Source organism: Salmo trutta, chromosome 4 (genome assembly GCF_901001165.1).
Source record: "Salmo trutta chromosome 4, fSalTru1.1, whole genome shotgun sequence".
In the NCBI taxonomy this organism is placed as follows: domain Eukaryota; kingdom Metazoa; phylum Chordata; class Actinopteri; order Salmoniformes; family Salmonidae; genus Salmo; species Salmo trutta.
This window is the reverse complement of record NC_042960.1, coordinates 6,379,351-6,393,751: the sequence shown is the minus strand read 5'-3', so window position 1 is coordinate 6,393,751 and position 14,401 is coordinate 6,379,351. Positions and strand designations below refer to the sequence as shown.

General features: G+C 45.9%; 1 protein-coding gene across 1 annotated transcript in view; it reads right to left on the bottom strand.

The window, feature by feature from the left end:
• The window catches only part of cntln (centlein, centrosomal protein), a gene marked incomplete in the record, with an annotated part of 100,135 nt that overhangs the window by 31,197 nt on the left and 54,537 nt on the right, over positions 1-14,401 (bottom strand). The window contains 5 exon segments of the mRNA XM_029749605.1: positions 1,949-2,134; positions 2,480-2,617; positions 2,993-3,119; positions 6,090-6,187; positions 7,501-7,698. Of these exon segments, the coding sequence (XP_029605465.1) occupies positions 1,949-2,134; positions 2,480-2,617; positions 2,993-3,119; positions 6,090-6,187; positions 7,501-7,698 (747 nt within the window).

Genomic DNA, 14,401 nt, shown 5'->3' with positions numbered 1-14,401 from the left:
ATATGCAAGTGAGACCAATTGTATCTCACACTATTGTGTGTGTGTGTGTGTGTGTGTGTGTGTGTGTGTGTGTGTGTGTGTGTATGTGTGTGTGTGTGTGTGTGTGTGTGTGTGTGCAGGTCGAGTCAGTCGCACACAGCTCTTACCCTGACAAACCTAGTATCACAATCACCGTAGCCAGAGGGCCAATTTAGACAGCAGAGGCTTACAACATGGAGATGGAGATCAACTGAGCAGGGAAACACTGTCCTTCTCTAATAACTACCCCCATTCGTTTAGATCACTCTCACAAGACCACACTCTCACAACAACTGTCTGGAAGGACTGACTGAGAAAATGGCCATTTGAAAACACACAGACATGGATTGTAAAGGAGAGTAGACCACAATATGTGGTTGAGTGAATTCAGACATCTCTAGTGTGAACATGGCACCTTCATAGATATATACTGATATAGACTATTACTGTTCTGTTTAACTGTGTCCAGTACCAATACTTTCCAAGTATGTTTCCAAATACATTCCAATATTCAACTACTTGTATTTTCAAATCAAACATTGCTGAATACTTACTTCTAAAGTATGTGAAAGTACTTGAAATAATTGAAATAGTATTTGAACCCAAATCTGGTGTCCAGCTTTGTGTCTGAGCCTAAGCCGGTGAGTGTAGGCAGCCAGTCCAGGGCCACTGTTTAGTGTTTAGCACATCAACAGAGGTGGAACATGGCCTGAGGCTGGTAGAGAGGTGTAGAGGAGCCCGGGGTCCAACCAAACCGAGTACACAACAGAAGAAGGCCCCAGAAGCCCTCGACTGATCAATACATGACAGCAGTAAATCTCCTCTGGATAGCAGGTCAGCCTATCAAAAGGCCTCCTGTTCTTATCAGGAAACATAGAATGATGGGAATGATTTGAATGCTCAACAACAGTGGCCCAGACATTCAGACAACTCAGCCCTAGTGTTCTGGGAACAAGGAAGGAAAGGGCTCAGTGGTAAAGATAGGATACAGTATGATGTTGTTAGGGGAGAAAAGAGGGAGTGGGGGTAGAGAAGAGGGCAGGAAAGGAAGGTAGGGAGGGAGAGAGAGAAAGAGAAAGATGGGCAACCTATTATTAAAAACTTCCTGACAACAGTTTGCTCAGTTTATTTTGACCAGTGAAACAAATGTCTTGAGGGAGAACAAAGAGCTGGTGATGACCACAATGGTATCCATGTTGTCTCCTGGACTAGTTCTGAGGGAGGGGATACCATCGCAGTCTCTCTCAACCCTCCCCCTCAACACTGCAGTCAGAGCTGATGGGCAGGTGTCACGGCGACGGTGTGATTGACAGGTTCTTTATCAGGCTCTGGCAGACACACCACTAGAAAGGCAGTTGGATTAGAACTGGGACCAGGCCAGACCTGGCCTCCAATCCCACTGGGCAGACACACACTAGCAGGGCCTTTACCCCCCATTATGCCCTCCACTGGCACAGACTAAGCACTCAGCCCTCACATCACCCAATGTCATGACTCAATTTGATGGTCGGATTAAAGACTGATTCAGAGGCAATTATGTTAATGAATTTAGAATAAGAGACGTCATATTACAATAGTTATTAGGTCTTTGTGTGAAGAGAACATGCCATGGCAGCAAGGCTAATTAGCAGTCCCTCGTCTGATTGTCATATCACAACCCTAATACGGTTATATTAGGATGCACTAGGCTAATCTCAGACCGGGATTGTCAAACTGGGTCATGTTCATTAGGCACCAAACGGAAGAAAACTGACTGAAACGCAGAGGGAGCTGGTTATTTTTATTTTAAATCTACGGTGTGCCCGACTGAACACGACCCTGGTATATCCATGTCTTCGACAGTGACCACCGACCCCTGTGCTGTGCTGTGTCTGCCCCCAGTACATTTGACCTCTGCCCTCTAACCCGTGCCCTGTCCCCAGTCTAGTACCTTAGTGAAGGCTTGTAGCTGCTCCAGCTGTGTGTGGGCCAGGCCCAGTCGTCTGTGCAGGGCCTCCAGGGCCACGGTGCTCTGCTGGGCCAGACCCTCCATCTGACGGGAGGCTGTCTGCTCCAGCTCAGCCTGGGCCCGCTCACTGGCCCTCACACGGGCCTGCAGGGCCTCCACACACTGCTCCTACAAGGAGGGAGAGAGAATGATATCAGATTTCCATTCACGCTGTTCCTATACATGACAACCCAGGGAGATTATATCATAATACATGGGTTTGGAAAGGACGCTATAAGAAGGCGTTGTGGAGTCAATCTCCACCTCTGTTAGTGTACTTCTCCCAGCTTGTCGATGGGAAGGAAAATTGTATAAAATCCACCTTATCAAATAGCATAATGCTGTTATTTTTTTACCAAGTCAAAATAGAACGATCCCAGTCTATGTGTAAGCAACAGCAATATTACCACTGCTGTCTACCTGGACGTCACACACACTACTAGAATGGTGAGCCTGAACTGTTAGTGCTGCTACCTTCTTGTCCAGGCCCTCCTTGAGATCCTGACAGGTCGTCTCATACTGACTCTTCTCTTTAGTGGCTACGCTCAGCCTCCTCTTCAGAGAGTCTGTAAAGGCCTTCCTGTTAGTGGCCTCCTCTGTCAAGGTCTTCACCTGGACGTCACACACACAGAGGGAGAGAGGAGGAAGAACTTCAGATGACCTTAAAAATAACAAAGATGTTTGAATGTGTTTTTCTTTAGCCCATGCTACAGTACTGTCTAAATTAAATCAAGGCTAGGTGTATATGTCGGTTAGTGGTGTTTTCAAGACATATAGTACATGCATAACCGATTCATTGTTAAATTTGCCAGCAGATGACGTCATGTGATGAAAACGTGCCATCTGAAATGTTGTGACTACAGGAAAACCATAAAGTCTGGCGGGACTGTAAACGTGCCAGTGAAATGCATTTTATGCCATCTGATTATGCTAAATCATTGTTGTGTGTGATTAAACCATGTGGTGTGAGATTTAACTGAGGCCTACTTTCTTCTCCAGCTCCTCCACCAGTCCTCTGTGTGTCCTCTCAGTCTCCAGGAGGAACTTCATCCTGGTCTTCACATCCTCCACCAGCTGCCTCTTCATGTGCACGTCTCTCTCTGTGTGGATCACCCTGGGAATGACACACACACACACACACACACACACACACACACACACACACACACACACACACACACACACACACACACACACACGTCATTAACACGCACGCAAAGATGCAAACACACGCAGAACCAGACACACACACACACACCGTGTCCCCACACTCCCCTTCCATCACTTCTCATTATGACAACTAAATATATTGACAATCCCATGCTGATAGGGGATGCTGCAGAAAATAGGAATGGCTGTATAATATCCCATTTGTAGACGGCATACATTCCTGATTCCTAGACTAGTGGGGAATGTCTATGCATGTTGTGCAACATCAGTTGTGGAACATTTCTGACAAATGACCTTCTGAGACACACTAACATCCAGACTGCAGTAACAGTCTGATCTACACTAACATAGATGCAATTCAACACATCCAAATAGCATGAAAAGAGACACAGTTCTTGATGAAATGTTCCACTACTGTCCTCGCCACATGAAAACCCATTCGACTGGGGAGGGGGCGACTGGGGAGGGGGACGTGGTTCTGTAGATAACGATCCAGAGGGGAATCATCTCCAAAAGAGTTTGTTTACTTGACTAGTTGACTATTCTGACAGTAACTAGATAGAGAGACACTGGGGGCCCGCTGTTGAAACGGCTTGGCTGTGTGTGTGTCTAAAATGTACGACGTGTCACTTCACATTTCCAAACCTCTCCCCGACACGCTTAATATTCCCGTAACTCTTTAGAGCCTCATCTTAAGAGACTCTTTCAGTTAAACGGCTTAGCGTGTTGTTTATTCTGTTTACATGTTTTGCTCCGTTTTTTTCTTCACATAAAGGCAAATATTACCGACTTCATGGCCTTCTGGGGTCCCGCTGGGGGGGAATCGGAAGAACAAATGGAATGATATAATTAAAGATCAGATGTGTTTCCTTTTAATTAATCAGGTTTACATTGCAAAATATGTTTTGTTGTTTCTCTCGGCCTGCGCATATTACGGACTAGGCTTCGATTCTAAATAAACAGATGACGCAACCCAGGGGCAAGTGCCTTTTATATTTTTGTGTAAGTAAATGTCCCTGTCTCCCTCGATAGAGCCATTAGCCTGGGGGCAAGACTGGGCCAAATAAATGAGAGCTTGTCTTATTGGAGTGACATTAAATTAAATGAGAGAGAAGAGAGGAGAGTCTGGCCGGGGGGACCTGCTGCATAGGGTCCCTGGTTACCCCAATGGATTGAACCATTAATGAGAAAAGCCATATTGAACCTTTAGGATGTCTGTCTCTGTTGACTTTAAGAGCAGCAGCGTTAGAGAGAAGCCCAGCCACATCACACAGCTCCCTCTGTTCATCCCCAACACTAATAATGCTAATTACATCAGGAACATGTATTTTAGATGAACAGAGGATGAAAAAGAATGGGGGATAGCTACTATAGTAGTAGTTATTCTTCTGCAAGAGAAAGAGAGAGAGTGATCTGTATTTATGAAGTGTCAGTCGAGAGACTCGACTCGGAGCCTATATCCTGATCACTAACATTTTCACCCCACTGCTAGTTTCTTTTATCTCCTGTTTTTCCACTTTATCACTCGTCAAACATGCGTCTGTGATAATCACACTTTAAAGTGTTCGACAGACAGCAGTATGTGTTAAAAAACAAAGGAGAAGTCGAAACATAGATGTGTCTCTGCTAGACAGACAGACAACAGGATCGCTGGAGATGAAAGAAGTAGGTTCATAAATAAAGCAGGGGCCTGGATGACAGATATTGACTGAGGACATGCGCTCTTACTTTGAAATTCACTTTTTTTTGTTGCCGAGGAGCAGCCTGCCTGGCCCCTTGGTGTGTACTGAGATGTATATTTCAGAGACGTCTGGTAGAGACATGTCTTTCATTCTGAGAGAAGCACACCCCGTCGAGGATGTGGCGAGGTGCTAGGGTAGCGCCATGGCGATAGAAGAAGAAGAAGGGACCAATGGATATGAGGGACGTTGTCGCGGAAACTGGCTGAGGGATCTTCGCTCTGTCTCGGCTGTGATCTGCCCGCGCTTTGGTCACACACACAACGCCACTGTGATCGCTGTACACACTGAACACACATGTTGGATGTATTATAGAAGATGAAAGGAAAAAAGGGGACTACAGTATCATATTGGGCCGAGAGAGAGAGAGAGAGAGAGAGAAAAAGAGAGAGAAAAAGAGAGAGCGAGAGAGAGAGAGACAGACAGAGAGAGAGAGAGAGGGAGAAAAAGAGAGAGAGAGAAATAAACTAACAAGTCAGTCCATTCTGCCTTTGTTTGAGAAGACAAATGTAAAGTTTGATAAGTTGATAATTGCTGAGACCTCTTAACATGTTACATGCTCATCGATCACAGCTTGGTAGTTTCACTTCTTTCAACTATGTAAGTCATTAACAGAGGGCCCGGGGGCCACTGTGGTGTTGTGTGGGTTTTTGTGTCACGAGGAGCAGAGTTGATCCTTCCTGCGGCACACACACTGGATCAATAACCTTCTCTTTGATCAAAACCCTCCATCTTATCTCAACACACAATGAACGACAGGGCACACACACAACATACATGGTATTAACACACACACAGAAAAATAAAATCACACACAAATGCACCAACACACAAACAGAAAACCCCCCAGAGACTATTCAGAGCTGAGCTGGAGAGCAGGGCAGCAGTCAGAGAGCTGCCACACGGTGGAATCAAACACTGCAGATGAGACAGAGAGGAGGAAGAATGAGCAAGAGAGAAATGGAGCGAGAAAGAGAGACAGACAGACAGAGAATGAGAGAAAGAGAGAGAAACAGAGAGAGAAACAAAGTGAGAAAGAAAGAGTGAGAGAGATAGAGAGAGAGAAACAAAGAGAGACAGACGGATAGAGAATGAGAGAGAAACAGAGGGAGAGAGAGAGAGAGAGAGAGAGAGAGAGAGAAAGCGAGAGAGAGAGCGCAGGTCTCTGTACTGACTTCTCCTGTAGTTCTCTGAGCTTCTCCTCTCTCTCCAGCAGCTGGGCTCGCAGGGCTTTGTTAGCCGACGTGTGCCTCGTCACCTCCGCCTTGGAGCTCTGAGAATGGGAGACAGAGAGACAGAGTGTGTGAGCGTGTGCGCCACAGAGACAGGGGTGTTGTGACACTAGCGGTGACAGGTCAGATGTAGCAGCATGTGTTCTCATTAGAAGTGCAGACACTAGGATGACAGGAAGTGACAGAAAGAGATGTATAATACATTTACACAGTTGAGGAGAAGTAGGAGGAGATTGTGATTGTGTACGGATCCATTTTTAAACCTCTTGTCTGTCTTTGTCATGTGAGAATATGTGGTGTATAAATACATTTCTGTAAATTCTTTCAATTCAATTAAATTCAAATAGAATAGAAGTGAATTGGTATGACATCATAGCTTATATGTAGAGGAATGATGGGAAAGGAGAACCCTGTCAAGTAAAAAAGCTACAAATATATATTTGTTGTGTATGTTCTGTGTGTTTCTGGTTCTAGGTATCAGTATGCCTCTACTGCAGGATCAAAGAGAGAGAGGACAACGTTGTGTCAAAGTCTCTCTGGTGCACGTCTCACACACACACACACACACACACACACACACACACACACACACACACACACACACACACACACACACACACACACACACACACACACACAACCCTTGTGGCCCGTGACTACAGGTGTGCTTGTGATCATGAGAATGATGGATATTTGTGTGTGCATCTTCCTTTTGGTTTAAAGGAGCTCTGGTCTCCAGCGGAAACTCGTAGGATCACACACACACACACACCCTCCCCCCAACACACTGTTCTCTCTGCTCCCCCTCCTCACACTCCACCATCACCTCAGCTGACTCGTCAGCCTTTGGTAACGACAGTAGCAATATGGCGGATGACACTGATGAGTGAGCTAATGAAGGGCTGATAACGGCATCGTACTGACACCTCGGAGGGTTCAGCCACTCAGAGGACACATCCTCACATCCACGCTGTTATTTCCCATTTCTCACCTCACTGACAGGTGTTCCCTGGCATATCAAATAATAGGAAACCACTGGGTAATTGTCATTGGTAAATCTAATACGATTTTGAAAAGATGTGATGTATAAATCATCTGTAAAAAAAAAAAATGCTCTGTGGACATTTTTATCATATGTCAGCTGGCTAAATCTGGCACATTTACAGCAATGTGTGCATTGTCTCTGTCAAATAAATAAATAAACATAAATTATATTGCTGCTGTGCTCTCTTCTTGACAGGCCACCATTAGTTGTTAATTGACTCAACTGTATGAATAAAGGTGGAATGATACAAATAAATACTGTATATCTATTGCAGTGAACTCCTGCTTCCTCTATCGTCTGACCACTAACCTTCAGTTTAGTGTGGAGCTGTTTGACCTCTGCCTCCAGGGCTTTGAGGACAGCAGGGCTGGGGGTCTCCAGGGGCTGGGGGGCGGTAGAGGGGAGCTGCTGGGGGGTGTTGGTCCTGTGGATCTGCCTCCACTGCTCCAGCTCCATCTCCAGCACCTTCTTCTGCTGCTCTACACCCGCCAGGTCAGAGGTCAGCTTCTGGGAACACCATTAAACACACCGGGAGCAGAGAGAGAGAGAGAGGTAGTCAGAAAGTACTGCAGGATATAAGGTTAGATACCTGGACCTGTAGTATGAAAAAAGTGAAGGGAAAAGTCATGTAAACTAGAATTCCTGGACCTGCAACATACATATAAAGATGAAAATAGGAAGACAAAAATAGTTGTTTTGTGATTGAAAAACTAAAGCTGGTCAGAACGTACACTAGGTTGTCAGAGCAGCACTCATAGATTGAGAAAAGACTTAAAGAAAATGTGACTGAAAGGATAACGAGACTGAAAGGATAACGAGACTGAAAGGATAACGAGAGAGTCTGAAAGTATACCTGCTACTGCTGTAGTGGCATCATGTAAAAATACAAGTTTGACCATGACTTCTGTTGTTATTCTGTCTGTGTATCCAGTGAGAGGTGGCGAGAAAGCTGGACCAGACCTGATACATGAGGATTGGACACCCTGAGAGGAACAATCTAACAGAGCACCAGCCAAGTCCTCAGTTAAAATCAGAACACAGATCCAGAAAGAGTCAGAGTAGGAGTGCTGACCCAGGATCAGTTTAGCCTTTTACAACGTCCTAGATAATATTGTATGGACAGATCCTAGATCAGCACTCCTACTCTGAGATGCTTTGTGTCTACAAACAAGTACACTACACTAGGCATGTACAGATGAAGCAGTGAAACAAGTGAACACAGGGTGAACCCGTTGGTGGATAAAAAAAATCACTCTCAATGGAGAATCATTGAACATGCTTTTAAATCCAGGATTAGGTTTAATCTATGTCCAGGAAACCAGACCCTTATGATGGACAAACTGAAAGTCTTTTGAAAGTTACTGTTTATTCTTCTACAGCGTAACGTACTGACTGGTAACTGTGATTAAATCCTGTTTCTATCTTAATGAAGACGAGGATGATTCTGACGCGCGGCCGGCCGAAGGGCCCTAATTCTCTAACCCTGATTGGCAGGCGTAATAGAGCCATCCAGTAGAATCAGAGTGCACCATGGGACGGAGGGAGTTGAGCTGGGTTTGGTTTAGAAGCGGAGCGAGAAAGTGTGTATGAGTGTGAGAGTGTGAGAGAAAGAGAGAGAGAGAGAGAGAGAGAGAGAGAGAGAGAGAGAGAGAGAGAGAGAGAGAGAGTGTTAGTAAGAGCGAGGGAGGAATTGTAGGATAATACTGCTAGGTAATCATCTACCCTACTGTACCAGCGTATCAGACATGGTAAACATTTGCTTTGGGGCTAAACGGTTTAAACCGCATGCATATTGTCAACCTCAATGTACTCAATGCTTTTCTGTTGTCAAATTTATCATTGCCACAATAATACGATCTGGTATCATATCAAACATAATGCTCACTTTGTAGCGCAAATAAGGAGAAGGTGATATGTGTGGTACACACACCCTCTCAACCCCCCACACCCTCCCAACCCCCCCACACCCTCCCAACCATCCTGGAAACCACAGTAGTCCCAGGGGTGGCCTCTCTGCTCTGCATACATGGAGGTTATTGATATCTGGTTGCCTGCTGACACCTCTTAGTAGAATCCCTCTTGTTTTAGGTTTCCTCCTCTTTGAAGGCTCACAGGCCATATCCCCACTGAGAGAGACAGAGAGAGGGGGGCTGCTTCTGCTGCTGGGTCATGTGTGTGTGTATGGGTGTGTTAAGAGTGGCATTGATGACACTTCCCGTAAGACAGGCTTTGATTTCAGAGGGGCCATTTTCAGCCCTGGGTCTGGTGAGAGATGACACTGACACTGATGCATGGTGGGACCATTAGGCTGCCCAGCTGAAGTCTCTCTCTCTCTCTTTATCTCTCACCCCCCTCTCTCTTTCTCGCTCTTCCTCTCTCCCCCACTCTCGCTCACTACTCTCCCTCTCTTGCTCTTTCTCCTCTCCCTCCCGTTCCGTCTATTTCTGTTCCTCTCTCTCTTTTCCCGCTCTCTCTCCCTCTACCACTCTTGCACTCTCTCCCCTCCCGCTCTCTCTATTTCGGTTCCTCTCTCCCCCCCTCTCTCGCCTCTCTTTCTCTCTAGGGTAGCGGTCTCGCTGGTGCCATTCCAAGTGATACCGAATCATTAGCAGGATAAATAATGAGGCCGGTGGCTCCGAAAATAGCAAAGGAACCACATAGTCACAGAGACACACAGTTGTACAGTACACTCCCTCCTTTTGGCCTGGCTCAGTTCCTCAACCACAACAAGCGAACGCTAGCCTAACATGACCTAGACCCAGACATACGTACAACACCTTGAAAATGGACTTGAGACAACACCAGTATCATCCTTCTAGAATAACACCAGAGAAACCTCAAGCCACGGCAGAGTGACGACACAGTACTTACCTAGTGTTCTAGACGAGAGATACTCATACTAACATCATAGAACTCAAGGACCAACAGCCATGACCTTCAATTCTAGACTTTAGATGAACCATAGATTCCTGGAAAGACAACTGAAGGCAGCAGTGGACCCATCTTTATTATGTTGTACCTTTATAGTGTCCATCACCTGGATTTAAGTGCCAGGCTCTGTCATGTGCCTGGGCATAAGAAGCCTAGACCCAGAAAACCCCCTCTTCTCCCTGTCAGCCGTGTCTGTTTAACCCCTCTAATCCTGTGGTAATCCCAGCCTCTTACGGGCAGGATGGGAGCGCTGCCGATCCACACCTGGAGATTACGGGGTTGGGTTCGTGTCGAAGAGACGTTCAATCGTAGAACGAGGTAGAGGGGGAGGTTTGGGAGGGGTGCGAGGTACCTGATTCCAGACCCAAATGATCCCCTGTTCGGTTAATATGCGTGACCGACGTTTCTTTACTGCGGGAGGAACATTTTTGGAAATTACCGTAGTACATCTCACCTGTCACCCAGAGGCGGTTCCTCTAAGCTTCTGTCGCTTCCCTCGTTCCTCAAACGAGAGGAAAGAGAGGGAGAAGAAAAGAGTGTTAGAGGACAACGTCCCCCCCCAGTAGCCTAATTATCCTTCATTTTCCTAACAGACTCTCTCTTTCTCATGCCTTTCCTTCCCACCTTGTTGAATAGAAAGTACAAAGACAGAAGTCAAGGAACAGAGAGCACCATTAAGAGGGTCACGTTTTACAGACTGACGGCAATTATGAAGAGGGAACAGGGTGGAAATACCTAACAAAGCACTCTGCCGTGTGTGTGTGTGTGTGTGTGTATCTGTGAGTGTGTGTCTCTCTGTGTGTGTGTGTGTGTGTCTCTGACAGCTATTGCAGTCTCGTTCCTGACAGAGAGGTCTGTGGGGATGAGGTGGCTGGTGTGGTGTGATTGACTGATGAAAGTGTCACTGTGCTGTAGAGACACATGTTCCACTTAGGCTGAAAGGGTACGCCACTTCTCTCACTTTGTCTCTTTACCTCCCCCTCTCGCTCCCTACCTCTCCCCCTCTCTCGCTCTCAGACACAGACACACACAGCCTGATTCACATTTCAATAACACACAACTTCTCACTGAAGTAACAGGAAACTACAGGACACCACTAAGGAGCCAAACAAACGAGGTAGCTCTACTTCTCAGTCTCTGACACTGTCATCATACCTTTTCACATGACAGCCCCCAAGGCGCCGGGCTAAACCAATTAGAGCCAGAGTTTTGGACTCTGAGTCAGAGAGCTAGCAGGCAGGCAGTGGCCAGCCGGATACCAGCCAACAGCACAGGACCTTGTGCCCTTTATAGGGGGAATGATCCCTGTTTTCTAGCTGAGAGCTCAGAGTCTTGGACAACTTCTGCTGCAGTGGCATTAATACTGCAGGAGTAAAAGACAGCTATTGCTGTTTCTTTCTGGTCAGCCCAAGCGGAGAAAAGTGTGTGTGTGTGTCTATATCTCTGTTTCTAGGTGTTTGTACATGTGTGTAAGTGTGTGTGTGTGTGTGTGTGTGTGTGTGTGTGTGTGTGTGTGTGTGTGTGTGTGTGTGTGTGTGTGTGTGTGTGTGTGTGTGTGTGTGTGTGTGTGTGTGTGTGTGTGTGCATTTGTATGTGTGTGTCATTAATGCCGCAGAGCCAGTGTCTGGGGTCTCCTCGGGGCCCTGGCTGTTCTATTCTACGATAGCAAAGTAGGGGCCGGAACCCGGAGGCCACTTCCAGAGCAGCGGGGATCCTGCGCTCTTTGACCTGTGTGTATCACACACACTCCTAATCAGGCCTCCAGTGGGTTGGGGCTGGTCGGGGCTCTGCCTGCTCCTGCCCAACAGGGGCCTCCTGCCAGTCCCACTAACTACCATACGGCCTGGTGTGTGTGTGAGAGAGAGTACGTGTGTCTATGTGTATGAGGCCGTGAGAGAGCGAAAGAGGAGGTCAGGTCATAGAAGAATTTGCCTGGCTACACAAACTCTACACCGCGCCACGGATGTTAGTTTCTTCTCCGCAATGAGTCTGTATTTGAGTACCTCCCCGACGAGTTTTAGAACAAAAATCCATTTGAAACTGTCTGATTGGTCCCAGAAACCAATGGGTTGGGCCAGAGCCAGAACACATGGGGGTAAAGCGCCATTTAGAAAATGCATCATTTGCTTTGACACTCTGAATGGTTAGATATGATCCAACACCCTTCATTTTGACGTCCCCACAAACAACATCAACGATGGCAGTCTCAGACTGAAGTACTGTATGTAGCAAACAAAGAATTCCGTTTGAGAAATATCACTAGGACACTGTTTCAGAGACTAGTTGGTTGAGTCAGTACAGTATAGTATAATAATATAGTAATCAGTGCAGTATAGTATAATAATATAGTAGTCAGTAGGGTATAGTAGTCAGTACATTACAGAATAATATAGTAGTCAGTAGGGTATAGTATAGTAGTCAGTACATTATAGTATAATATAGTAGTCAGTAGGGTATAGTATAGTAGTCAGTACATTATAGTATAATATAGTAGTCAGTAGGGTATAGTATAATAATATAGTGATCAGTAGGGTATAGTACAGTAGTCAGTACAGTGTAGTATAATATAGTAGTCAGTAGGGTATAGTAGTCAGTACATTACAGTATAATATAGTAGTCAGAAGGGTATAGTATACACTGAGGGAAAAAAGTATTTGATCCCCTGCTGATTTTGTAAGTTTGCCCACTGACAAAGAAATTATTAGTCTTTAATTTTAATGGTAGGTTTATTTGAACAGAATAACAACAAAAAAATCCAGAAAAACGCATGTCAAAAATGTTATAAATTGATTTGCATTTTAATGAGGGAAATAAGTATTTGACCCCTCTGCAAAACATGACTTAGTACATGGCAATCACAGAGGTCAGACGTTTCTTGTAGTTGGCCACCAGGTTTGCACACATCTCAGGAGGGATTTTGTCCCAGTCCTCTTTGCAGATCTTCTCCAAGACATTAAGGTTTTGAGGCTGACGTTTGGCAACTCGGACCTTCAGCTCCCGCCACAGATTTTCTATGGGACTAAGGTCTGGAGACTGACTAGGTCACTCCAGGACCTTAATGTGCTTCTTCTTGAGCCACTCCTTTTTTGCCTTGGCCGTGTGTTTTGGGTCATTGTCATGCTGGAATACCCATCCACGACCCATTTTCAATGCCCTGCCTGAGGGAAGGAGGTCCTCACTCAAGATTTGACGGTACATGGCCCCGTCCATCGTCCCTTTGATGCGGTGAAGTTGTCCTGTCCCCTTAGCAGAAAAACACCCCCAAAGCATAATGTTTCCACCTCCATGTTTGATGGTGGAGATGGTGTTCTTGGGGTCATAGGCAGCATTCCTCCTCCTCCAAACACGGCGAGTTGAGTTGATGCCAAAGAGCTCCATTTTGGTCTCATCTGACCACAACACTTTCACCCAGTTGTCCTCTGAATCATTCAGATGTTCATTGGCAAACTTCAGACGGGCATGTATATGTGCTTTCTTGAGCAGGGGGACCTTGCGGGGACTGCAGGATTTCAGTCCTTCACGGCGTAGTGTGTTACCAATTGTTTTCTTGGTGACTATGGTCCCAGCTGCCTTGAGATCATTGACAAGATCCTCCCGTGTAGTTCTGGGCTGATTCCTCACCGTTCTCATGATCATTGCAACTCCACGAGGTGAGATCTTGCATGGAGCCCCAGGCCGAGGGAGATTGACAGTTCTTTTGTGTTTCTTCCATTTGCGAATAATCGCACCAACTGTTGTCACCTTCTCACCAAGCTGCTTGGCGATGGCCTTGTAGCCCATTCCAGCCTTGTGTAGGTCTACAATCTTGTCCCTGACATCCTTGGAGAGCTCTTTGGTCTTGGCCATGGTGGAGAGTTTGGAATCTGATTGATTGATTGCTTCTGTGGACAGGTGTCTTTTATGTTTCTTCCATTTGCAAATAATCGCACCAACTGTTGTCACCTTCTCACCAAGCTGCTTGGCGATGGTCTTGTAGCCCATTCCAGCCTTGTGTAGGTCAACAATCTTGTCCCTGACATCCTTGGAGAGCTCTTTGGTTTTGGCCATGGTGGAGAGTTTGGAATCTGATTGATTGATTGCTTCTGTGGACAGGTGTCTTTTATACAGGTAACAAGCTGAGATTAGGAGCACTCCCAGACACCTGGGAGCCAAAAATCTTTCTGATTGAGAGGGGGTCAAATTCTTATTTCCCTCATTAAAATGCAAATCAATTTATAACATTTTTGACATGCGTTTTTTATGTTATTCTGTCTCTCACTGTTCAAATAAACCTACCATT